This window comes from Lissotriton vulgaris, chromosome 10 (assembly GCF_964263255.1).
Source record: "Lissotriton vulgaris chromosome 10, aLisVul1.2, whole genome shotgun sequence".
Classification (NCBI taxonomy): domain Eukaryota; kingdom Metazoa; phylum Chordata; class Amphibia; order Caudata; family Salamandridae; genus Lissotriton; species Lissotriton vulgaris.
Window position 1 is genome coordinate 152,007,627 of NC_141698.1, and position 26,961 is coordinate 152,034,587.

Genomic DNA, 26,961 nt, shown 5'->3' on the forward strand with positions numbered 1-26,961 from the left:
AGCGTGCACTGGCCATTGCAGCTCGTCTATCCCTTTCCCACAAATGCAGCTTCCCCACAAACGCAGCTTCCCCACAAACGCAGCTTCCCCACAAACGCAGCTTCCCCTTGCACGAGGAGAGTGACGTGTATGCATGCGTTGGCAGGGATCATACGTGCTGTTTCCGTTCTGTGCGTAGGTCTTCCTATGAAAGCTGCTCTTCAGTTGGGCAGCTGACGCACGATTCTGATTGGTTTAGTTTGATATGGGAACAGAATGAAGGTCTGGAGTAAGAAATGACTTATTAAACTGTACTACTACTTGTTAGCAAATGTGAAGTAGAGAAAACGGACAAAATACAGCAGCCGGTAGGAATAATAAGTGCTCATCTTTTCAGAAGTATTTAAACACAGCAGCCATCTGGGAAAGCGTTTTCCATGTCATCCTCCCAGGGGGCTTGAGTTTTCCATCCTGCTTGTGCGGCTTCTCATGGGAAAAACATTGACTATTATAAGAGATACCTGGATCAGCGCATCCTCATTCCTCTCTATGGGGTGTTCTTGGTCAGCAGTGTGAAAGAAGGGAACTCTTGCATTTTAGTGCTGTCTTATGAGGCAGCATGCTGCCAGTCGCAATGTCGGATACTCCAGATGCCAATGGTAGGCGTTGAACAAAAATATGAATGACACTTCCAGCAAATAGTGGCTGACACAAAGTCCCTCTTTATGTATATTACATATTATGTATGTTGCGAAGTATTTACAATAATTTTTAAGAGACTGCTTAAGCGGTATCTAGCTCAGACCTAAATAGAACTTCACGGTTTGGCAGGAGTGTAAGGATCATAAATCCTTAGTATGAAAAAAGCTACCTACCTATTTGGAAAGTTGGAAACTACAATAACTATTAGCAAACAAGTTAATTCATACTATTTCTAATAACATTTACAAGAAGTAAGGAACTTAGTATTGGTATCTTGTGGCTATGAAATAAAAATGAAAACTTCACCCATTGCTTGGAATAAATGTAATAGGTATTAAGGGTTATGGGAAAAGATTCTGAAAGAGAATAAAGGTATAGGAACACTGGTGCTAGAGTTTTGGAAGAATTATCGATTAGAACTTTATTTCTTGCTTTACAATGAGGCGCCAGTTGAGTGTAATGAAGTAGACCCTGAGACTCAGTATCTGCAATTAATATAATTACGTAATCATGCATTTGAAGGCAAGTCAAGAGATAACCCAAGGCCACATTCCTTGCTTTGTAATAGACCAGAACCCGAAATCGTGGGTAAATCTTTGTTTGCCTTTCTGAAAAGGGTAGCCAAATCAGGTACCATCCCTAGTTCCTTGAGCTGATTCTTTTGTTTAATACAATATGACAAATGGAATGGTGTGTGGGTTATTTATCTCTTGAATTTCGCTTTATCTACTGTTAGGACGTAGATGCACGTCAGATACCTTTGGACATATATAAACACAAAATCTTAAGAGGGTGTCCTTTCTTTTGCACATCACTCTATCCTTCTGCCACACAATTAAAAGGCCTCGTCCACTGGTTTTCATTAACTTAAAATTCTGAGGGGTTTTCCCTTCATCCCTTCCAAATATTGTGCCACACGTTTGGATGCTTGTCTGAACTCTCATTTAGATTATTGCACTGCCTTCTTATTGGTCTTCAGGAATACCATAATGCTACGCTTCAGTGCCTAGAGAACATGTCAAGAAGGCTTGTGTGCAGCTGCACAATTTGAGCCATGTAAAGCAGGTATTTTGCTTCCTTTATTGGCTTCTGATAAAACAGAGAAAGCACTTTTTCACACAAAGCCTTCTTTAGACTAATCCCTACTTCTTGTGGAGTAACCTGACCTCTTATATTCTTTCATGTTTGTCTGAATCTCTAGTGTTGTTGATATTGTGAAGGGCCCCGATTTAGGAATGTTTGCGTTGGATGTAGGAACTTAATGACACTGGTCACCAGCTTTGTATTGGCACCCGTTGAGGTACTCTAGATTACCAATCTTGGCCACATCAGTCCTGCCCTTTAAGCACATCTTTTTTGCCTGTTGTATTTTCGTTATCTCTCTTTCACTCTATCTGAAAGAGACACGTTAGTGATAGATTCCTTACCTTAGAATATCCCCAGGCGTCAGACTGGATCCGGAAACTTTTGCGTAGCAATACCCCTGCGCACCGGTAGGCGTCGTCTGTGGCTCCGCGTCCGGCGTCGTGAGCGCCGGGATGACGTCGTCGGAGTACTTAGACGGCGCCCATGCGCGCTGACGTCAGTTCTTCTTTTTTCCGCGCCAGCTAGCTCAGATCCGGAAGAAGCTCTACCCCCAGTCAATTTTTGACTGAACTTTTTGATCCTTTTGATCTCTCTCTTTGTTGTCGAATTCTTGACTTATCGGTGCCAGGGATGCCGGGTTCAAGCCTTGCTCGAAGTGCGATCGACTCATGTCGGTCACGGACCCCCATCGCCGGTGCCTGAAGTGCTTAGGCCTCGACCACGACGATCGAACCTGCTCCGACTGCCGGGCCCTGACGTCGAAGGCTAGGCGGGAGCGGTCCCGCAAGCGTCTCGAGCTGAGGCAGTCGGCCCGCGCCGCTCCAGGTCCCGGTCCTGGTCCCACGGGAGGTCGAGGGACAGGTCGCGAGGTCGGAGTCATCGAAGCTCCGGAAGTGGACACCGATCGTCTGGTTCCAAGTCCTCAGGTAAGAGGCATGAGAGGTCGGAGCGACGTCATCGATCCTCCGACCCGCCCCGACGCTCGCACGATGCGGCCGGGGGCTCGGGCGACACCGCCCACGCGGCTCCGCGGGAGTCGCAAGCGTCGCCGCCTGCCCCACACCTTCGGGTCCCTGGGCACGGCGCGACGCCGGAGGAGGTCGAGAGGTACCTCATGGCCATGAGGGCCCTCCCTCCTCAGTCGGTTCCCGTGGCGCCTTCGGGCCGATCCGTTCCGTCTGGAGGTCCTTCCGGGTCGGGCGCTTCGGCCCCGACGCCGTCGGGTGCTTCGGCTCCGACGCCGCTGGCGACTTCGGTCTCGGCGCCGCAGGACCTCGCTGGATCCGGTTCCGGATCCGGGACCTCGCCGGTCGACCTTACGACCTTACGACCTCGCCGGCGCCGTCCCTTCAGGTGTCGACCCCGGCGGCCAATGTGGTTGCCGCCCCCAATGTTTCCTGCGGTCCTACTCAGGCGCCGGAAGGGCGCCGCTGGGCGCCGATTCCGTCGGCCTTTGGGGATTTTTATCTCCACGAGGAGGCCCTGTCTGCTAATCCTGGTTTCCAGGACACAGGTGACGAGGAACATTGGGAGGGGTCCGAGGACCCTCTGGCACAAGATTGCCAGTCACAGCAGGACTGGACATATGAGCTTGGGGAGGCCAGTGGTATTGACACATCGCCAGACACTGGATTTACATCGCCTCCGACTGTGGCTTCGGAGGCGGGTTCTACTTACAGCGTAGTGTTGACGAAGGCAGCTAAGGCCTTAAACCTTCAGCTCCCCGTCGCGGCCGTGAGGACTAATCTCCTCACTGAGGTCCTCAAACCGCAGTCAAGCTCCGCGGAGCCCCTGCTGCCGTTCAATGAGGCCTTATGTGACGTTCTTCTGGGCACTTGGTCCAAGCCCGCCACAGGCCCTCCTGTGGATAGGAACGTGGCCAGACGCTACCGCCCGGCCCCGGGCGACCCATGCTTTTTGTCCACCCATCCCACCCCCGAGAGTCTGGTCATCCAGGCCTCAAACTCCCAGACCGCATTCCCGTCGGCCCCGCCCGACAGGGAATCCAAGAGATATGAACAGTTCGGGAAGAAGGTTTTCTCGTCTGTTAGCTTGGGGCTGCGTCTGTGAACACCGCCTGTCTCTTGGGCCGCTACACCCACACTCTGTGGGACACGGTTGCGGAGGTGCTGCCAAGATGCCCGGAGGAGGTCCAGGCTAAACTCGGCCAAGCCCTTCCGGACGGCCGAGATGCAGCACGCTTTTCTATCCGGTGTGGGCTGGATACAACGGACTCACTGGGCAGGGCGATGGCAACGACGGTGGCGGTTCAACGCCACGCCTGGTTGAGGTCTGCCAACTTCTCGGCCGATGTCCAGGCCACCCTCCTGAACATGCCGTTTGATGGCAGTCGCCTCTTCGGCGACAAGGCAGACCATGCGCTGGAACGTTTCAAGGACTCCAGGGCTACGGCCAAGTCCTTGGGCCTCACGGCCCCACGCCAGCAAACGGGTGCCTTTCGCTCCTTTCGTGGCCACGGAAGGGGCGCCCCACCACGTACCGTCAGCCACACACCGCAAAATGTCCAGCAGCCCGGTGGCGGACGTGGAAACCGCCGTGGCGGCGGACGTGGAAACCGCCGTGGCGGCGGTCGGGGACCGCGGCGAGACCAGTCCACACCTCCCTCAGCAGCACCTGCCTCAAAACCTTCCTAGTCCGAGTTTTCAGGCCCATGTGACGCCTGTGGGGGGCAGGGTTCGCCATCACCTCTCCCACTGGCATTCAGTCAATTTGGACCGGTGGGTGCTGCAGATTGTCCGAAGGGGCTACTCCCTCCCCTTCGAGGCATCCCCTCCTTCCATGCCACCGCAATACCACCGTGTGTCGGGGGATCACTTGCAACTTCTGCAAGAGGAAGTCACGGCCCTCTTGGCCAAGAGGGCCATCGAGCGCGTTCCTGGGCCAGAAGTAGGGTGTGGATGTTACTCCCACTACTTTCTGGTGCCCAAGAAGGGCAAAGGGGGCCTACGCCCTATCTTGGACTTGCGGAACGTCAACGGCTTCCTCCGGACGGAGAAGTTCAAGATGCTCACTTTGGCTCAGGTCCTGTCTGCCCTGGACCCGGGAGACTGGATGGTAGCATTGGACCTGCAGGACGCCTATTTCCACATCCCCGTCCTGCCGGCCCACCGGCGTTACCTGCGGTTCACGGTAGGCCAAGAGCACTTTCAGTTTACCGTGCTCCCCTTCGGCCTTACCAGCGCCCCACGGGTGTTCACGAAGGTGATGGCGGTGGTCGCAGCTCATCTGCGCAGGCAGGGGGTATCAGACTTCCCCTACCACGATGACTGGTTGTAGAAGGCGGGCTCGCCCCAGACAGTCGTCAGCCACCTCCAGACTACGGCCGACCTCCTGCATCTGCTGGGGTTCTCCATCAATGTGCCGAAGTCACACCTGTGTCCCTCTCAGAAGCTCCTCTTCATCGGAGCGGTTCTCGACTCGGCGCAGTTTCGGGTTTACCCACCCGAACAGCGGGTTTGGGATATTCAGGCTCTGGTTCCCATCTTCCAGCCGTTATCCCGAGTCTCGGTCAGGTTGACGCTGCGGCTTCTGGGACTGATGGCCTCCTGCATCCTTCTGGTGCGTCACGCCAGGTGGCGGATGCGGGCTCTGCAGTGGGACCTGAAGTTTCAGTGGGCCCAGCATCAGGGCAACCTGTCCGATCATGTCTTGATCTCGGAGGGCACTGCGAGACAACTGCAGTGATGGCTCACGGACCGCGACTGGGTCAGTGGCAGATCCCTCTCCCTACCCCACCCGGAGCACGTAGTTGTGACGGACGCGTCCCTCCAGGGCTGGGGAGGCCACATGGGAGAGGCGGAGATCAGAGGCCTCTGGTCTCCGGAGGAGTCCCGGCTCCATATCAACCTGCTGGAGCTTCGGGCGATTCGTCTAGCACTGAAGGCATTCCTCCCCTCTGTCCGGGGACGTGTAGTGCAAGTGTTCACCGACAACACCACCGCCATGTGGTACTGCAACAAACAGGGCGGGGTGGGGTCGTGGACCCTTTGCCAGGAGGCTCTGCGCCTATGGCAATGGCTGGAACATCAGGGCGTGACCCTGGTGGTTCAACACCTGGCAGGCTCTCTGAATGCCAGGGCGGACGAACTCAGCCGTCGCTGCATGATGGATCACGAATGGCGTCTGAACTCGGACGTGGCGCAAGGTCTCTTTCAGCAGTGGGGAGAGCCTTGGTTAGATCTATTCGCCACCGAAGAGAACGCGCAATGTCATCAGTTCTGCGCGTTGGAATTTCCATGGCGGCACTCGCTCGGAGACGCTTTTCGTCGCGAGTGGAGCTGCGGTCTGTTATACGCCTTTCCGCCTATACCACTTCTGCCCAGAGTGCTGAAGAAGATCAGGCGCGACCGGGCCCAGGTTATCCTTGTGGCTCCGGACTGGGCGCGAAGATACTGGTATCCCGGGCTACTCAGCATGTCAGTCGATCCCCCGATTCGTCTGCCTCTTCGGGAGGACCTTCTGTCGCAGCAGCAGGGGACGGTCCTGCACCCGAACCTGTCCAGTCTCCACCTACAAGCTTGGAGATTAAGCGGCAGCAGTTGAGGCCATTTGACTTGCCTCCTGAAGTCTGTGATATCATTCTGGCAGCCAGGCGTCCCTCCACGAAGTCGGTATACGCCTGCCGGTGGAACAGATTTGTGGCATGGTGCACAGCAAAGGCTGTGGATCCTCTCTCTGCACCCCTTTCGGAAGTGCTGCTCTTCCTTCTTTCCCTTGCCCAGCAGGGCTTTGCTCTGGGCACTCTTAAAGGGTACCTTTCTGCTCTATCCGCCTTGTTAAGGCTTCAAAACAGTATCTCTCTGAGAGAGATACTGTTTTGATTGCTTAACTCCCTGGAGTTCCGGGGTCTCTTGGGTCACTGTTGGTAACCAGTACCTTTCTCTCTTGGAGTTCACTTCCCTGATTTTGTTGAATCTGTAATATATTCCTATACTTAGAGCTGTGCGCCCGATCTTTGACTTGGTTGCCAAATTAGTTTTTGCCTTCTTAAGGCTACCTGATCAGCCTTCTTTATTCAAGTCCCCCATTGTAAGTAGATTTCTGAAGGGCATCACACACATGTTCCCTCCTGTTCCCTTTGTGATGCCCCAGTGGGACTTGAATCTTGTTCTCACTTACCTGATGTGTGCTCCCTTTGAGCCACTTCATAACTGTCCTCCCCGTCTTCTCACGTTGAAAACTGCCTTCCTGGTTGCCATCACCTCTGCCAGGAGAGTGAGTGAGCTCCAGGCTCTTTCTTCTTCTCCACCTTTCCTGTCTGTTCATCCTGACAAGGTGGTGTTACGTACACGACCTTCCTTTCTGCCCAAGGTTGTCACGGCCTTCCACATCGGGCAGTCCATCACTTTGCCCACCTTCTTTCCGCCTCCGCATCCCTCGAAAGAGGAAGAGAGGCTCCACCGTCTGGATCCAAAACGTGCGCTCTCCTACTACTTAGATCGCACACACCAATTCCGGGTGGATGACCAACTCTTTGTTGGTTACGTGGGCGCGAAGAAGGGAAAGGCTGTACACAAGAGGACCATCTCGAGGTGGATCATCTTGTGTATTCAAGCATGTTACTCCATGGCGAGGAAGGAGCCCCCGGCTGGGCTGCGGGCTCACTCCACTCGGGCCACGGCAACAACAACTGCTCTGGGCCGAGGAGTCCCCTTACAGGACATTTGCCAGGCAGCTACATGGGCCTCGCTGCACACGTTTGCAAGACACTACTGCCTGGACAGTCAAGTCCGGAGGGATGGCTTTTTTGGCCGTTCCGTCCTCCAGGACTTTCTGGTGTGATATTGGTTCGCAGACCCACCACCGGGGTTGGTATTGCTGGGGTATCTATTCTAAGGTAAGGAATCTATCACTAACGTGTCTCTTTCAGATGCACAAGTTACTACTTGTGTAACGATATATCTGTAAGAGACATTAGTTAGTGATAGATTCCTTACCGACCCACCCATCCTCCCCGTTCTGCGAACCGATATCTAGGGTTAAGGTCATCCCCTTTCAGGGCCCTAGTTTCATGGCACCAGTGTTAGTTCTATCATGGCTCTGCGTATCTGGCGCGGAAAAGCTGTGTATCAGAACTGACGTCAGCGCGCATGGGCGCCGTCTAAGTACTCCGACGACGTCATCCCGGCGCTCATGACGCCGACGACGGACGCGGAGCCGCAGACGACGCTTACTGGCACGCAGGGGTATTGCTACGCAAAAGTTTCCGGATCCAGTCTGACGCCTGGGGATATTCTAAGGTAAGGAATCTATCACTAACTAATGTCTCTTACAGATATATCGTTACACAAGTAGTAACTTGTGCTTTAGCTCTCCTGCTTTTAGCACAGAGATGCCTTTAATTAAAATCGTTCTCCATAAATGAATACATAAATAAGTATGCATAAAAGGTAAAGAATGGAGCACAAGCAATGCGTTTACATAAGCATTAATATGTGGTTTCTTTGGCTAGTTTTTTCTCTTCTGCTGTAAATCTCGTCCTGCACGTTGATAGTGATGCTCAATGTTATATCCATGATAGAGACCTATTATTGTAGGTAAACTACTTCCCTTTATCCACTGTTGGTATCGCATGGATATGCATGCAACCAAGTAACCTCCCCTTTATATGAGGCTGTACCCAAGTCCCCTTTGGCCAATGAAAAGAAAAGTTATAGTCTCTACACAGAATAGAGCCACTTGCTTCACTACCTCAGTGGCTGCAGTGCAAGTCCACAGGATGAGGTGGCTAAGATGAAAAACACCGTTGAACAAATTGTATGAGTTTTGTGTGCTGCTTTATGTATGACATTTAACAGGATGCCCAACCTATCTGGGACTAATTGAGTATAGGTATAGGGTGTGATTCTATAAAAGGTACCAATGCTGGAGAAATACTTCCAGATAATGTTTTCCTCGCACATTTCTGTCTTACATACTTTTATTTCTTCTACATATCTCGTATCATTGAATTCGTGTTAAAAAGTTTGGAAAATTCGTAGGTGCATACTGTGGTGAAAATAATCTTAGCCAAATAAGAAAGCTAAAACTGCTGGAAACGTGCAAAATGGTCAGAAATGTTTGTCCGACACATTAAAATGTTGCAAAAATTGGCTGTTTTGAAGCCTGCCCTGACAGTGTATTTTGTAAATAAAAACTGGAGAAAACACATTGTTGCACTACTACATCCTGAGATTCATCCTTTGCATTAACACCAAGGGTACCTCTTAAAGGGAAAGTGTACATCTTGCGTTTGGCAATGTGTTTACATGGATGAACGCTGTAGAGAGAATGTGTGGCAAAAACTATTTTCCCATCCTTCTTGTCTGCATAGAAGACATTAAAATCTTCTATCTAAATCTGCTGAGGGATACTCGTGCTGAAGAGCAACCATTGTTAGTGGTAAGTGATATTTTCACCCTACAAAACAATGCTGAAAATGGCTTTTGGAATGATTGTCAAGCCAGAAAGAGTGTAATTACAGACACCCCCCTCAGCCAACTGCTAATTTTTTTTCATAAAATTGTGTCGGTTCTGGATCCATTCTTTAGTGTGCACAATAATGCAAGGAATTTGACTCTGTACCAGATATCAAACTGCAAATTCAGTGTTAATAAGCACATCATTCCGTGGCATGTGGAGCAAGCTCTCCATTGTTTTGGAAGAATGCTTATTTGCTTTGTTAGCTTCCAGAAGTAACAATAATAGCTTTGAGAGGCAGGTGTGGTAACTCCAAAGGATAGGTGATCTTTTCACTGGTCAGTGATCAAAATAGAAACACTGAGTTTAAGCTGTTATTCATGTGAAATTTCCTTTTACAGCCTCTGCTCATTACAGTATTCCGATCAGTTTTTAAAGCTAAGAGGCATAGGGGCTTAATTGAAAGTCAAATGGTGACCAGCTTTTCTTTTGTCAAGTAGTCTTATTCAATGTACTAATTCCACTGAACGTTTTCATAGATAAACCGGAGGAAGTGGGTTTACCACGATCCATGTCCGTTGCAACAGGATTGAACATGATGAAGAGGTCAAAAGTTAAAACAATTTTCCCACATAACCCTGGAAATAACAAGACATTACTCAGTTTTGCAGAAGGAGATATAATCACGCTTCTTATTTCCGAAGATAAGGATGGGTGGCTGTATGGAGAACACGAAAGTAGTAAAACGTAAGTTCAGTTGCTTTATCGTCAAAATTATGCATGTAGCATCACTTGCACTACTGTGGTTACATGTAAACATATGAATCTATTGGGTGTTCCTGAAGTTGTGTGAAATATATCTAACAAACGTACGTTTAAAGAAATGAAGACCTCTTTGTGTGCATTGCAGTTCATATTCGGCTATCATTCTTTTCAGATTCATAATATTGTTGGTAAAGAAAGTGATAATAGAAAGGTGGTGTGTCTGCATTCTCATGTTATGGAGAGATGATGCTAGATGGAATTATTTGCCACTTGATTGGGATTCCCTCTTGTAACAGCCAAATATAAATTTTTTAACTTGTTTTTTGGGGTGTTATGGTGATAGGCTACAGAGTGCAGAGTATGCATTTTCTTGGGTGCAATCACAATACATCAGATTGTTGTGCCATGGCATGGTGTCAGGATGCTGGGGCACCTGACGTGACCACATAAGTATTATATGAATAAGTGTAATTCATATTTTACTAAGGGAAATGTCAAAGCAACAATCTCCTTATGAAGATTGGTGCCTTGGGCAACAAATTGAAGACAAATAGTCAAACCGTTGGTCTAGTCATTTGCTTCACCAGAGCAGGCAGAATATTTGACGTCCCAAAATGAAGCTACTGTAGGGAAATGCAATATAAGGTCAATATTTCTCCTCAGTTGTATGATTACTCCATTACTGATTGGTGAAATCGATTATGAGTAAGATATTCTCTAGGATACTAACTTGAAATGCAGGTGGAAGCTGTAATAAATGGCAGCCTTGGACACCATGCTTTACATTGCATACCATTTCTTGTTTCTCAATGTATAGTCCAGATCATATTTTCTTCTGACCAGGTGGTGTTTAATACCTTAGGTAATAGATCAGGAATCCTCTTCTGATTTGACCAATAGTTGAATAATGGAGATCTCCAAATGCACAGAAGTTAAAGCTGGCCATAATCTAGCACATGTACTTCTAATCTAGCTGTAACGTTAATCCAAAAATGGCTTTGTACAGTGTCCTCTTGAGAGGATCTAGTCTTGTAGAGGTATCGCTGTATTTTCGCTGTGGTAACATTGCTCTGGTGTATTGTTTTAAATCCGTGTGCATCTGATCTCCATTGTAAATGTCACAAATATGGCACTATGTGTATGCTGTCCTTCAGGTGGTGGGTTATTTTCTACAGCATTGGATAATTTATATGCTTTGAAATCTTTGTCATTGTAATGCTGAGTAAACTTGCTTCATTTAACTTGGCAGTACAAACGTAACCAATTTAACACAATACCTCATCCTTTTGCTTGCTGGTGCTGGGGCCTTCCGACCAGGCAAATTAAATTGTAGTGTCTATCCCGCAGTTCAAGAGTTCTTCATTTTCTTACTGAACCTTGTATGCTAAAGAGTCCTCAGGGAAGCCTGTGCACTCTGCTTAAAGATTTGGACTTATTCTGATGACCACTTTACCTCAAAATAGTAACATAAGATTGTTTACCATCTTTTGGGAAACAAAGTTATTTTGGAGATTTGTTTTTTATGTCCCGGGAATCTCTACTGCTAGGCTGCTTCTGTAGAGAGAGAGTTCCTCTCAGGAATTTTCTCCTTGACGAGAAAGGATGTGAATAACTGGGATCCAGTTCTTTACATTTCTTTAATCCTCCTATGGATGACGCTTGGAGCCCTGCTATTGACTGAGAAGGATAAGGTGTTGCTCCATAAGGACTTCCAGTTTATTATATAAAAAAGTATTGTGGAAGATGATGTTTAGAAGACACATTTCTATGTATCAATGGGCAGGAATAAAACTGTCTGCCTAACCAATAAGGCCTACTTCCTATTATTGTTGGGTACAGTATTGGTGAAAGCCACAGGCAGCATCACATCTCTTATGTATCTGTAGCAGATATCCCTCTGCATAAAAATAAACAGTTAAAGCAGTTATGGGAATTCAGAGTAGGTTCCAGGCTGTAATAGCTCCTTAACATACATTTTCATGGGCTATGCCATCATCTACGTAGAGCTCCACGGTGCTGAAGTACTCTAGACTAATCAGAGCATCATCAAGGCATACTTTCCAAAATCTCTCAAATATAGGGTATTATCCAGTATTAAGGTATCTTTAAAAGATTCACATGCCTGAATCATTCCCCGTCGTCGGGATGGGAGTCCCCGGTACATAAATAAAGTAATGTCTCATAGACCTATATACATAGTAATGGACCAAAGGGCTTCTCATTAGTAACATATCCATGTCCTTTTGTGAAAACGACCAAACTTTGGCGAAGAGCCAATCAGCTATCACCACCCTCTGAAACCTTCCTGGAAGGAGCTCTAGTCTCCACCGAGCTCTGCTCAGCTTTCCTTATTTTCTGGATTTCCAGTACTTTTTTCTTCACAATTTCTTCATCTGCGTGGAGTTTTCAGGTTCAGGCTTGGCTGCTACTCCTAAAAAAGGACTTTTTAGGTCCTGTGCTTCATGTGGTAAAAAGAGACTTTATGTGGATGACCAGCACAAGGACTGTCTCTATCGCCTCTACCCGGATCATTCTTCAAAGGACTGTAAGGTATGTTGTATCTTTTCTACAAAGACCCTCAAGGACAGGGAGGGACGCCTCTTAATTTGGCTGCAGAGGCTAAAAGATAAAGACCAAGCAGTATCTTCGGAAGAGAGTGAATGTTGCTTCAGGACTTCACATTCCTCTCAAAAGAGACCAAGGATAGCCTCTCCAGGTCCTTCATCGCAGCCACCCATATTTACCACAGGCCCAACGAAAAGTGTCATATGTTTTAATTATTAACAGACCCAAAACAAAGACGTCTTTTTGAGGAAGTGCCCTCTACCTTTTCCTCATTTGTTTGTTCTCTTACATGAAGTCAGTGCATCAATGATCAACTCCTGATAAATAATGTATCATGTGAGAGTGCTGCCACACTTTCGAACATTATCAGTTTGAGTCTTCATCTAGATGTCATTAATCTATTTGTACTCCTTGTTCTCAGTCATTGTAATGTTCGAAGAACTGATAATTAGTGACTATGTGTGCTTAGTGGCAGAATCAAATACAGAGAAAAAAAGTTTAGAATTGTATTATTATTTGGACTAGCAGCTAGCCACTGCAAGGATTAATCACAATCCTTGTCAGGGTGAAACCTTAAAATCACTTAATTAACCTGAGTGCAGCCCCCTGGTAGCTATGGCATGAGGCAGACAGGCTTAACTTGGGGCAATGTGTGAAGTATGATGGAGTACCAACATAATAATACGGTTAAAATGCATACAAATAAAAATCCCAAACCGAATTAGAAAAATTGAGTAAACTTTGAGAAACAAAATGCAAAACAGATCCAGTAACTGGAACCAGAGATATGAATTTTTCAAGTTTTAAGTAGGAATAGCCAATGATATTCTTTGGTCACTGTGGACCGGGACCACAGTGCAATTTGAGGCTGACCACAAAGTAGCACTGGTTGGATACACCAACCAGGTTTGTCCTGGTCAAATATTTTACCTTGTGACCCAGTCTTTTAAGCCCCAATCCACCACATGGGTTCACTTCAGGACCTCTAGTGAGTCACTGAGAGGCTCACATGGCGTCAGGCAGAGCCCAACAGCACTTCCAGTCCTGGTCCAGTTGCCACTGGCTAGGTTCTACCACATAGCGTTCCCCAACTTGTCCCGCTAAAAACTCTACCCTACTTGTTTAGTTGGGCTTAGTTTGAAGTTTGAAGTTTTTTATTAATTTAGCACAGTTACTTAAAACCATTGCTATAAAAGACAGCATTAGCACATTTATAAAAATCAGCATTAACACATTTGTCATGTTAAAAGACAAAGCTGAGAAAAAACTTCCAAGACTTAGTGTCCGTTATGCATACAAGAAAAACAGACTTATAGTTGCAGATGTAAACATTTTGCTACGCTAGACCAAAATAAAAGATGATTAAAACAAAAGGTGCTAAACCACGGGGGAGAAAAAATCTGTAATGAGTTTTTGAGGGGGAAGGGGTAAGAGAGCGGGGGCCGAAGAAAGTAACAGAAGATTGTCCAAGAGTCTCACAAATTTTCCAGACCTTGCAAGCACTTGAGTGTCAGTAGACGCAAAACAAAGGGCCGAAGCCTCCCAGCATGTCCTAATGCCCCATCTTATATAGAAGGGTTTTAAGAGAGACTTTCTTGGGGCAACTAGGGCCGGGCAACAACACAGGAGATGCAGCCATGATTCAGAGTGGTATTTGCACAGTCTGCAGGCCCCACCCTCACTTGTTGGAGCCCATCTGTTAAAAGCCGTCGAACGCAGGCCAAGAAGTCGCATGAACATTATATTCTTCCGTGCCGCTGCGTTTACGTTTTCCTGGAAATAAGCTTGCGGTTTCCCGGGAAGATACGAAGAGTTCAAGGGGAGCAAGATGGTAGATGTTTTTACGGAGTACAGATCCATACAATAGGAAATTAATTTTACCTGCCTGTTGATGGCATTTTTCCAGGCTGAAAATGGAATAGTGTCTGAAAAAAGAGATGCGTTGTCCATCTCTAGCACTCTTATGGCCTTTGTAATCTGAGTGTACCAAGCGTTGCCAGGACTGGAAAAAGTTTCTATTAGCTGGGATTTTAAAGTATTGTCACCAGCTTTTAGTGTCCTTATAAAATATTTCAGGGTATCGGCCTTGTAATAAATTGATTGTCTTTGTAGGCCCAGCTCCAAACGTAGTCTAGCCCGCTGAATGAAACTTGGAAGGTGGAAGATTTTTTTCTAGGTGGAGATTTGGGCGAGATCAAGACTAGCAGAGCATGCGCCGGGAAAGGCCTGATGCCTGTAGGTTAAGGCAGGAAGAAGAGTGGCTTTTATCACCTTCAGAATGGCTTCCTCAGAGGGACTGCTCAGGGACAGGTTCAACCGGGTCAGGGAGTATGTGATTGCTCCTGCTCTCTTTTGCAAGGCAGCTAGGTGAGCTGCAGGTCTAGACGTCTCGTTGAACCAAACTCCCAGATAATTATATTTTACGGTTGTGTTGATCCTGGCAGGCCCAATATTCCACCTTAAACTTTTCTTATTCTTACATCTGCCAAATATCAGTACCTTGGTCTTTGCCTGATTAATTTTCAGGGCATTAGCGATGTTATATATATATGGAGCGTACTTAAAGCTCGCTGGAGACCCGATTTTGCTTGGTCCATTATTACAATGTCATCCGCATATTGTAATATATGCAAAGACTTTTTGGCAGGGCCCAGTTTTGGCAGGAGAAGATTACTATTCTCTAGGAATGTTCAGAGATCGGCTGTATAAAGATTGAATAAGAGAAGGGCAAGAACGCAGCCTTGCTTTAGCCCATCTTTGACAGTAATTCTTGAAGAGACTGTCTTTGGGCCGGTTTTGATTTGCACCCATGTGTTCTTGTGCAGGGAGATGAGTGCTCCTAGGAGGCTCTGCGGAATCCCCCACTTATTCAGTTTCCTCCACAAGATATTCTGAGACACTTTATCGCAAGCCGCGCTGTAGTCAATAAAACAGCAATAAAGTGGAAGCTGTTTTTTTTGGCTGCTTGTTGACTCAGGATGGCTAGAGTGGTGATATTGTCTATTGTGGAGGCCGATGCCCGAAACCCAGTTTGGTAGTATGGTATTATGTTATTGTCTGCAACTCACTTTTCAAGCACCCTAAGAAGACACCGGGCATATGCCTTTACCTCAAGATCTAGTAGTGCGATAAGTCAGTAGTTAGCCAGAAGCGTGGGGTCTCCTTTCTTAAATATGGGGCATAGAATAGAACCTAACCATGAGTCTGGTAGCTGGCATGTCATGAACACGTTGTTGTATAGGGGAGTCAAGAGGTACGCCCACTCTTCCAGGGCACATTTGAATACCCCTGCCGGAAGACCGTTGGGCCCTGGAGCACCGTCGTTTTTCATATTTCGCAGATACATAGAGACCTCGACTACTGTGGTCAACTCGAGAGTTTCTGTTTGGATGGATTCAACGCGATCTCGTAATTCAGGCACCACGGGGTCCGGGGTGTCACTGCGATATAGTTGGGACACATGCAGGGCCCAATCTTCTTCACAGACCGCGTTTCCTCTCATCTTGTTCGTGGAACGGAGTTTGTTCATATAACTCCAAAACTGGGACTGGCTGTTGCCCTTGAGCAGGGCGAATATTTTTAGCCACTCAGAGTGTTCTTTTAGTCTCTTAGTCTCCCATAAAGATTTCTTGAAGGTCTTTTGTAGTGATGCCACATTATTGGCAGTATGTACCGTTCCGATCAGTTTGTGCCGGTGCACAGCCCTCCTGAGGTTCTTTCTTTGAGAGGCTAGTGCTGGGTCACAGGTTTGCTTCGAACGTGGCCCAGATGATCTAGACTGAACCACGCGAGCTGCCAGGAGATCCTGTAATTTAACGATGGCGTTATCCCACAGGTGATGTAACTCTGTGGGAGCATCAAGTCTGAAGTTGGGTATTTCGTCCTTAAGCCAAATTCTCACCTTGACAGAACCTAGTGAGTCCCAATTAATTCTTCTAGCCAAGGTGTGGAGTTCGGCCCGCGATGATTGCCCCACTTCTGTTATTTCGGCGGCAACTGGCAATTGCAAATGCATTGTTACCATTAGGGGGTTGTGGTCGCTCTCCAAACGATCGAGAATTTCCATCCTGGCCAGATTATTGCCCAGAAGCGGTGATAGAAAAATATAATCAATGGTTGAGATGTTTCTAAACGTTGGAAAGAAATGAAAACCCGGGTGCTGTTCCAGTGTAATTTGCAGAGCTGAGCGGAGGTTATAAGTTGTTAGAAAAATGGTCATCGCTTCCTGCTCTTTGGTTTTCCTTGCTAAGAGGCCGTTAATTGCAAGGTCTTTGATGTTAAAGTCTCCTAATAACAGTACCTCCGTAAATGCAAATTCCAGTAGAAGATCTTCCAGATGTTTTATCAGTCGCTCAGTTGGAGTTGATTTTGTGATTTTCGCTGTGTTGTGGTAACAGTTAATTAGAAGAATTGAAAGGGCCCTACCTGATAATGAGAGGCCGGTAATAAGTACTGTCTGCCCTGTTGTCAGGTTCCGAGGAATAGGTGTGACCGTTATCTTACAGCTGTGCTTAATGAAAATAGAGAGGCCCCCAGAGGGTCTTCCGTTGGAGTTAGCCTGGGCGGCTGATTGAAAAAGTTCGTAATAGCCAAGCAGAGGCGATGGAGATAGAGACCAGGTCTCCTGGAGACATATAATATTGCTTTTGTTGAGGAAGCCCACTGCTGTTTTTGAGGCAAGAATTGACTTTAGCCCTGCCACATTCCAGGATGTGATAGTTAATTTAGAATAGAACCGGCTGGCGCCCATGTTAGGAAGGGCGCTGCTGGACAGAATTGGTAGGAGGCTCAAGGGCAGGATAACCATGGCGGGTGTCGTGTGCGTGGAAGGAAGGGCAATTAAGTTTGCAGCTTATCAGACGTTGATTGTTGTGGCATGCGATGTTTAAGAGATTATCCACTTTCGACGCTTCCGGGAGCCAAGCATGGGTTGCGCCCCGGGACCCCTTCAGTACGCTAGTAAACTGCTTTACTGGGGCCTGGGGGAGGAGAATGTGGGGATATTTTTGATGAGTAGGAACCCACATTTCGATGCCCCAATTTTCGAATAAATTGGCTTCCCTGAGAATTGCATTCCTAATGGATTCCTGGGACCACGATGTAGTGGTGGCCTCTGAGCCCCCTTTCCCTGGTATTGTGGAGAACTTGACCAATATAAGGTCTGAGGAGGTAACCCCAGACAGCGCTGGAACACAGTTGAATAAACGGATGAGATTACCTCTATTAAGAATGTCATATGGGCCCTTATGATCATAGTGAGGGAGAAGGACTAGTTCTGCTCCCTTTTACAGGTTCTGGTGATTCTGACTCCTAGCTGGTTCGTTTAAAAGTGCCTGTGCCATCAAAAGTTGAAGACGTGCTTCAGATGGGTGATTGTTCCCCCCCGGGTGGCTTATCATTTCCGGTACTTGTGGCTATTGGGGCGGAAAAGGCCTCTGCATGTGCGCGGAGGAATCCCAACCAACTTTAAATGGATCCTCTGATAGATGGTGCGCACAGCGGCCTGTTGCTTCGCCCTCTATTGCACTTTGCGGGACCACGTTCGATGTTTTCGCCATTACCAGAGATTTGAGTGGACTCTTCCGTGTTTCTGGCATTGCTGCAACGGACTGTACAGTGATGTTCTGACTCCCAAGTCTTTCGTCATGGATAATTTATTTATTTATTTATTTTATGAACTTGTAAGGCGCAACAGCTACCCAAGTAGGGTTTCCCGGCGCCAAAAGACACAGCAAACAGTGAGAGTGGAACGTCATAGGTCATTCAGCATTATTGATCGAACAACCAGGTTTTTATTTCTTTCCTGAACTTAAAATAGCTCTCTTCTTTGCGTATGTGGATAGGTAAGGTATTCCACATAGAAGGACCCTGATGTGCAAAGGATCTCCCTCCCATTCTGGAAAGCTTGAATCTGGGCACACAGTATGTTCCTGCTGAGAGTGACCGTAAATTTCTTTTAGGGATGTAGGGGTGCACTAATGCCTGAAGGTATTTGGGTGCAGTGCCTGCTTTTATTTTAAACATATAGTTTAAGGTCTTAAATTTGATTCGGTTTTCCACTCTGAGCCAATGGACTTTGCGCAAGTAAGGGGTCACATGGGTATTTTTGGGTATTTGACAGAGAATCCGGGCAGCCGCATTTTGTATCATCTGAAGTCTTTTTATTGTTCCTTTGTTGGCACCTAGATATAAGATGTTCCCGTAGTCAAGCCGGGATGTAACTAAGGCATTGACTACTGTTGTCTGCATAGAGATGGGCAGCATCCATATCTTTTTGAGCCACCTCAGGATGGTGAAGCAGAGTCCAACCACTTTGCTGACCTGTTGCTTCATGGACAACGCATTGTCCAGGATAACCCCCAGATTCCTAGCATGAGAAACTGGTGTTGGAAGATTTCCTATCTGGGAAGGCCAATGTGAGGCATTCCATAGGTCGGGTTGTTTTCCCATTAAAAGAATCTCTGTCTTGTCTCCGTTTAATTTCGGCTGGTTCACATTCATCCAATTGGAGATGTTCTGGAGACCTTGTTTAAGCAGAGACGGAGATGAAGGATGGGATTCTGATAGCCTGAAGATAATCTGGGAATCATCCGCGTACGTCATAAACGTCAGCCCAGATTTTTCGGCTAAATCTGCCAGGGGTCTTAAGTACAGATTAAAGAAAAGAGGGCTCAAAATTGATCCCTGCGGTACTCCATGTGGGGAATTGAATGATTCCGAGCATGCCATAGATGAAGCTATCTGGAAGGTCCGTTGTTCCAGAAAGGATTTGATCCATTTCAAGGCATTGCCTTGAATTCCATTATTTTCTAGCATGATAAGCAGCTTTTTATGTGACACAGTATCAAAGGCTACGCTTAAGTCTAGTAGGATAAGCGCAACCGTTTGACCATCGTCAAGATGTTTCCGGATAGTCTCAGAGACTCCCAGCAGAGCGGTTTCTGTAGAGAAACCCGCTCGGAAGCCCGATTGGGTTGGATGGAGAAGGGAGTTTTCTTCAGCAAATGTGGTAAGGGCAGAATGTACATGTCTCTCCAGATATTTAGAGAAGGCTGGGAGAAGGGAGATGGGTCTATAATTAGCTAAGATATCAGGGTCTGCTGTTGGTTTTTTCAGGAGAGGGGTTACTATAGCATGTTTCCATAGACTGGGTACTTCGGCGAGCTCCAAGGATGAATTTAAGGTGTCAACAATGATTTTAAGGGAGGAGGAGTCTAGTTCTTTCATGATATTCATAGGAATAGGATCCGGCGGAGAGCCGGATTTGATAGACTTCAAGATAGATTGAAGGGTATCAATTGTTATAGGCGGCCAATTGTGTAGGGTTTGATTAACAGTGGGAGTGTTCACCAGATTGATGCTGTAATTTTGTTAGACAGTGGATCATTCACTGTTGTTGGGAAATTTAATTCGATGGCTGATGTGGCCCCGGGACCTCCCTGGGTTGATAGACCAGGCTGTTCACAGGTGTCATTCGAACCCACGGGGGTCGTACTTGTCTCAATAGTTTTTGTTTTGGGTTTTGATGGCAAGTTGAAGATGGGGAAATAAGGGAGACCCCTTGATTTAATGGCTGGCAAACTGAGTGCCGCTGACCCTTCAAGCCCCGCTCTCCTTTTCGCCCAGCGTTGTTTTTTAGATTGTTTTTTTGATTGTTTTTTTAGTTTCTTTTTCTCCCTCCTTGACAATGAAGGTTTCAATGAAGGATTAGGAAAGCTGTGGGCCATGTCCATATGGGCAGTGTCGGTGCAGACAGATCGTGTGGTTAATAATTGCGTTGGTATTTGTCTGGTAATTTCAGTGAGTTCAAAGCTTGTTTTGGGGGGGGGGCAGGGGCTAGTCCCTGGTGAAAAGCAGGCGAAACTTTTGGTAGCTGGGACGACACAAGGGAAGCATTTTTTCTCTCTGGGGGTGGACTGGGTACTGTGGCAGAGCATGCAGGCTCTTCAACGGTGAATGAAATTTTAGACTCTTGCGTGGGCTCTAGTGGCCCTTCTCCGTTGCTGTGGCACTTCACACTTTTCAAAATTGCACCCAGGATTTCGGGGAGAGAAGAAAGTTTGTTGATTATTGGAGAGCAAGGGCAGGAATTCGAATTGCCCATTGGCGCCGCCAAGCCTTCAAGAGAGGTTATCCTGGAGCCCAGGTCCGATAGTGCTGAGGCCAGAGTTTGCATTAAATCGATCTTCAGCTCTATTTTCTGCGACTGCCATAACGTGGCTTTAGCGATTGCGTCTTGCTTTGCGTGAAGATGTCAGTGAGACCGAGATAAAGTTTGTGGTGTCTGAAGAGGTAAACCCTGGTGATTCGCGGTCCTCTAGTAAAGTTCTAAGAGAGTTTGAGAGCGGGCTAAAGCCCGGTGAGTGGGCAAGTGATTCTTCGATTCGGGATTCTAGGGAGGCCAAGAATCGGTTGGATAGTTTGTTAGGTAATGAAAATCCATCATAATTAAAACTCTTATTTAAAGATGAATGGTCATTATGGCCCATTAAAGGGGCCCCTAAACATAAGCTTGGGCTGTGTTGTGGTTGGGGCATCAGAGTTGAATCAGCCGCGTTGCAGTTATCAGGATGATCTGGCGGTGTTGACTGGACACTGCCGTGGACCTGGGCTTGAACTTGCAGCTTAGTTGCGGTGTTTAATACAGTGATGTTTAAGGAGTCCGAGCTGAGGACTGGTGAGGATGAATTTCCCAGAGCTGCAGGGGAGGGGCTTAGTGAAACAGAAAAACTGTCCTGGGTCGTAGTTGCGACCTCCTGGGACAGCGTATGCAGCTGGTGTATCTCATGTAAGGCAGAGGATTTGGGCGAGGGTGGAGAAGGTTTCTCCAGAGTTCGGTTTTTAATGTGAGCGGGGCTAGGAGAGCAATTGTTTTCAACCTGAATGCCAGCTTTGAAATCCGCGTCGAGCCGTAATGAATGGGTAGAAGGAGAGCCCTTTTGGAGAGGAATTTTTCCAAAAAAGTCGCTGATCCGAGTTTGCGATGGTGGGCCGCCTGAGTGTAACGTTGTGTCTTGAGGTGGTGGCGACTCCTGTTGAACCTCCCCGGGAGAGGCGGAGCGGAGAGTAGTGCCCTTTCTCCGTGGTAATTTTCTAAGCTGCTTGATGTTTTCGATGGTGAGTCCACAAGGTATTGTTTGCGGGCTAGACGGGGTCGTGAGTTACACACCTCCTGTCTCCTCTAGTGAGTGTTAAATGCCCAGAGGTAATGGAGAGGAGCTGCAAAGACAGCGGCAGCCCAGTGACAGCCCAGGTGCAGTCTTTGCAGTCTGACTTGGTTCCGATGTGGGTAAATATTAATAAAGGTTGCCAGGTGTCACTCTTCCTTCCTTCCAGTCCTTCCTTCCAGACCTGTGGAGGCCAGCTATTCGGTAATGGTCACCCCCGCTTGGCCCCTCTTCACACTCCGTCGTATGGCTCCGACCTCTCTGGGTCACGAGTGGCACAAACAAGCAGACCGGCTGAGGGCTGGGGGCTGGGGACTGAAGGGTCTATGAGCAGCCTCAGCCTCAGCAGCAGGCTCCGCAGCAGACATCACACCCCCGAGCGACCGAGACAATACCGGCCTCAGCCAACAACCTGGTCAGCAAGTTACACCCCCCAGTCCCGGGCAGCACTGAGCTCCGTGCCTTTTCGCCTTAGCGCTGACTCACCGGCTCGCAAATACTCTTATCTCTTGGCTTCCCCGGGCTTTCTCAGTTCGTCAGTTCGTCAGCGGTGGAGCTGGTAAGGGGGCCAGGCGCGACGAGGCAAGGCTACAGCGGTGTTGTTATCGCAGCGCTTAACTCAGCGCTCACACCCGCCTGCAGCTACTGCTCCTCTCGCCCTAGTTGGGCTTAGTGCATGCAACAGGAATGAATCAAACTAGGGTTAGTGGGTGTTGCCACAAGGGGTTAGTTTCTTTGGAAAAACCTGAAGGGCTCTATCTACATAGATACCTCCTTGCTGAATGTACAATGTTGTTTTCTTTTCAGAAATGTATAGCTCTCTGGGATCACACATGGTTATGGCACCTGTTTCAACCACAAACTGCAAGTAACCTGAAACCACATAAATTAGGAAAAATAAACTACCTCTTAGAAAAATGCAAAAACTGTGGAAATGTTTTTTTTTTTATACAACTCTGTTTGTTCCTGAAAGATTAGGAGATACACAGCACAGCAAATATTTTATTGATGCTTTGTTGCACAGCACTTTTTCCCCATTTTTCCTACAATCACAAAAATGAGATACATTGGTTATTTTCTCAGTTCCCTCCAGGGGAATATTCAAACCATGGGTACCTTCACAATCCCTAGAATGTTAGGGAAGAAAGGACACATATTTGGGGTGGATGACCTCTATTGGTGGGAATGTCTGCCACTGCTGCGAGAAACGCTAGCTCTCCAACATCCTCATGAGTATTTATACCCAGAGTGTTTTTGAAATATTGTAGACCGCTTTAGCGATCTGGCCAGATCATAAGGGCTGCTAAGAACTAAGAAGAAATAGCCTAATGTCTCCCAGATGTATCTTATGTTTCCCTCTCACAACTCTTGAGTAAGCGCAGAAAAAAAAATGAAAATGCCTTTTTTTAGGTTCTTCTTTGGAATTCTTGTTTTCATTTATTTGTAACCGGTTTGTTAGCAAACAAGCTGTCTTACAAATAAAATGAAAACATTGAAACCAAGGACAAAACAATAACACATATACATATTTGTTATAGATTTTGCCCATATGATTAAAATCACATTTTGCATACTAATTAACATAGCCTTTGATTAACCATTTCTAGTTCACCAACCCAGCGCTCGTTTCTGGGGAATAAATATACCACATTTTACAATGGACAAGGCAGTGTAACACGAGGAGGCTTTTCAGTGATGCCAAACTCATGCTCTAAGTGCCAAAAGTTCCCCTTAAGCTTATCTGGCATTTGCCCAAATACTAGTGGTCCTTTTGAGAGTTCCCACCTTCAGACTTCGTCCCTTAAAAAGCTACAGGGACATTCTTGCCATTTAGAAACTCAGCATAAGTACAACAGTATTTGTCCCATAACTATGATACTACTTTACGTTTAGGTGTGACAGGCCCAATGCTTTCGTACAGTGGGACTTGCATGTGGCTCTCATCTCCCTTTCTCTGGTGAAAGCATTACCACATAGGCAAATTTACAAACCTCCTGTTTTCTAGTGACATTTAGAGATATAGGCTTTTAAAGGCACTGCTTTAAAAAAAAAATATGGTAGTCATTAGGTTTTAATTAAACAGCTGTGGCATCAAGCAATGTATACAGTCCTTTGAAATCCGCAAAAGTAAATCATAGATATTTTGTGTAATATCGACTGTGAAATGGGATGGGTTTTTAGGGCCAAGCAATTATCTAATTGGAAATATTCTGAGAGATTGGATGCAAGTGCATTTTTGAGGGAAGAGTCACCTCTGCGTTTGATATTGGCCAATTTCTGTTGTGACATGACAAGCATATTCAGGCCTGGTACTAGACCATCATCTTCTCAACACCTTCCTTTAGGACAAACTAACATGTTAACTTTGGCCTAGGTTCTTTGCGCTCTGGAATCAGGGGGCTGTATGGTGTCCTTGGATTTTTAGGATGCGTGCTTTCATGTACCCATTCTGCTGTCCCACACACGCTTCCTGGGGTTCATGGTCAGGAATGAGCACTTCCAGTTTGTTGTTCTACCCTTTGGCCGCACCTCTGCCCCATGTGTGTTTATGGAGGTAATGGCGGTGGTTACGTCCCAGGTTCCCTTATTTTGATGATTGGCTGTTGAATGTGAGCTGTCCGCAATAAGTAGTGGACCACCTACAGAAGATGGTTACCCTTCTGTTTTTCCTGGGGTTTTCTTCAGCAAGCTTAAATCCCACCTGCAACCTATGCAGGAGAGTAACTTCAAAGGAGCCTGGACATGGTTGATTTCAAGGACTTTCACTACCCCAGAGAGTCAGAGACATTTGGTCAATTTGGTTGGCCCTGGAGTCTTTTTCCCATCCATTAAGGGAAAGCCTGTTCAGATCTGAATGAAGAATACAACCGCCATGTGTACTGCAACAAGCAGAGCAGAGCAGTGTGAACTCATGCATCCTGTGCCAGGAGGCACTGTTTCTCTGGAAATGGCTGGACATTCAGGGTATCTTTGCCTAGGCAAATCATTTTGTCGGATGTCTGTATGTCTGGGTAGATAAGCTTGGCTGGTGAGCCACGAATGGCATTTCCATCTTGAGGTGACCAAGAGCATGGTGGGACATATTTATGTTGGATCGTTTCCCCACTGCCATAAATATTGCACACTGGAGTTTTTGTTGGAAGGTTCCCAGGGAGATGCATTCTGCCTTCAGTGAGAGACAGGCCTTCTCACCACTGGCTCTCCTGCCTCGAGTTCTGAAGAAGATCAGGGCAGACTGCTCTCAGTTCATCCTGATGGCTCTTGACTGGGCCAGGGGAGTATGATATCCTGACCTGCTCAGCAAAAGTTTTTGCACCCCCACCCCATCCCAGTCTGCCTAGTTTTTCTTCAAGGACTGCTGCCTTAGCAAGAGGCAGTGTCATGCATCTAAATCGCCCAAACCTAAACCGCTGTGTGGAACTTGAGCAGTTCCAAATAAGTGGATTAGATTTACCTGCTGAAGTAGTGGATGTTACACTTGTGGCTAGGCACCAATCTCCCAAATCCATTTATTCCAGTCGTTGGGTGAAGTTTGTTACCTGGTACAAAGATAGTAAATTTTACCCTCTGCAGAACCAACTGTTGGATGGTCTGTTTTTGAACTCTGGCCTAGCAAGACTTTGCGGTGTGCACTATCCTTTTGGGCTTTCTATGTTTGCCTGATCACCCTTCATTATTCTTGTCACTAATTACGATGCATTTTTTAAGGCTCTCGCATGAGTTCTCCCCTCATCCTTAATTAATCAGTAAGACCTTAGATTGGTCTTTTCTTTCTTAGTGTGCTGGCCTTTCAAGCTCATTGCTGACCATCAAGACTGTATTTCTCAATTCAGTTACTTTTGTGCTCCATGTCAACAAGCTTCAGGCACTGTCAGTGCAACTGTCTTCACATTACCTTTTTCCTAGATAATTTACTATTGTGAGTTTGTGCTTCCTTTTTTCAAAATAGGTAGTGTCCTTACTAGTAGGACAATACATCTTTCACCTCACCTGGCTTGATTTTGATTTTTCTTACTCCCCTAAGGATCTCTTCGCTTGTACATCAAGAGCACAAAAGACGGTGGGTGACCAGCTTTTTATTGCGTTTGCTGGTGCTGAGAAAGCAAGGGCAGGCCAGAAACAAACCATGCTCTTTGTGTGCCTTAAGACATACTGTTCCCTGGCTAAAAAGGGTCTTTCCTGAAGGCCATCATAACCTTTGCACTAAAGCCTAGACATTCACCATGAAGTTGGTGACAGGTTTTTTGGTGTTGGCGATCGACCATGAGACTTAATGGACGTTCGTACACACCTTTACCAGGTATTAATATCGGTTGCTTGGACTTACAAGATTTCCTGGTGCAAGTCCACTTCTCAGATACTCTGCCTTTTGGGAGTTACTGCTTAGTATCTATTCTAAAGCTGAGGAATCTGTGATTACATAAACAAGTTATCTTTGGAAATGCTCTTTTTGATGGATACTCTATCTAAGCACTGATACCCCACCATGCTTCCTCCTTCATGTTGTGTGAAATTGACTTTTAGGGCTTAAAAGAAATCTCAAGTTAGCTCTGTCACTCTTACATTTTCTCATGGGTGGTTCTCATCGGAGGGCGGGAATGACGTCCAATATATACTGGCATAATTGCTCCGTTAGAGAATATATACAGCTCTCCCTGTCACTTCCAGCAGTGGAGCAGGTCCAAGCAGAATCCAACAAACACATAACCTGCTGGTGTGCAGAAGCTGTTATGAAATAGTTATGAATCAAGTATATGCCTGGGCAGATTCAAAAGATGAGTCATATGCCATTAGGTAGAGTATCCACCAGAAAGCACTTTACCGAACACAAGTAACTTGTAGTATAAGTCATTGCTAGTTTACAGCCATTAAATGATCACAGTAAAATATAAGATATTCTACATAACAAAGTCAAACATGCACTGATATATTTTACCAATCTGAAAGAAACAGTTAGTTATAGATTCCTTACTTTAGAATTACCCCCAGCAGTACCTCTAGTCACTTTTTCACAAACTTTTTACTACTTTTTGTCGACTTCATTTTTCGAGTCATTGACTCCAGGTGCACGTAGGGTTGCCCAGCTTCAAGTCTTGTGGTTCCTGTACCCGACTGATGTCAGTGACGGATCCGCACCACATGTGCCTCTTTTGCCTGGAGCGCGACCACGACCCCAAGTCATGCTCCAACTGCCGGACGATGGCCCGAAGTCTTTGTGGGAGCGGTCCCAAAAGCGAATCCAGGCTCAGCAGGCGACTCCACGCCGGTCAAGGTACCG

At 46.8% G+C, this 26,961-nt stretch overlaps 1 protein-coding gene across 1 annotated transcript in view; it reads left to right on the top strand.

Moving 5' to 3' along the window:
* Positions 1–26,961, top strand: part of BAIAP2L1 (BAR/IMD domain containing adaptor protein 2 like 1) — a 490,712-nt gene that overhangs the window by 347,053 nt on the left and 116,698 nt on the right. The window contains exon 10 of the mRNA XM_086940727.1: positions 9,726–9,933. Coding sequence (XP_086796853.1) covers positions 9,726–9,933 — 208 coding nt within the window. The remainder of the gene's footprint in view (positions 1–9,725; positions 9,934–26,961) is intronic.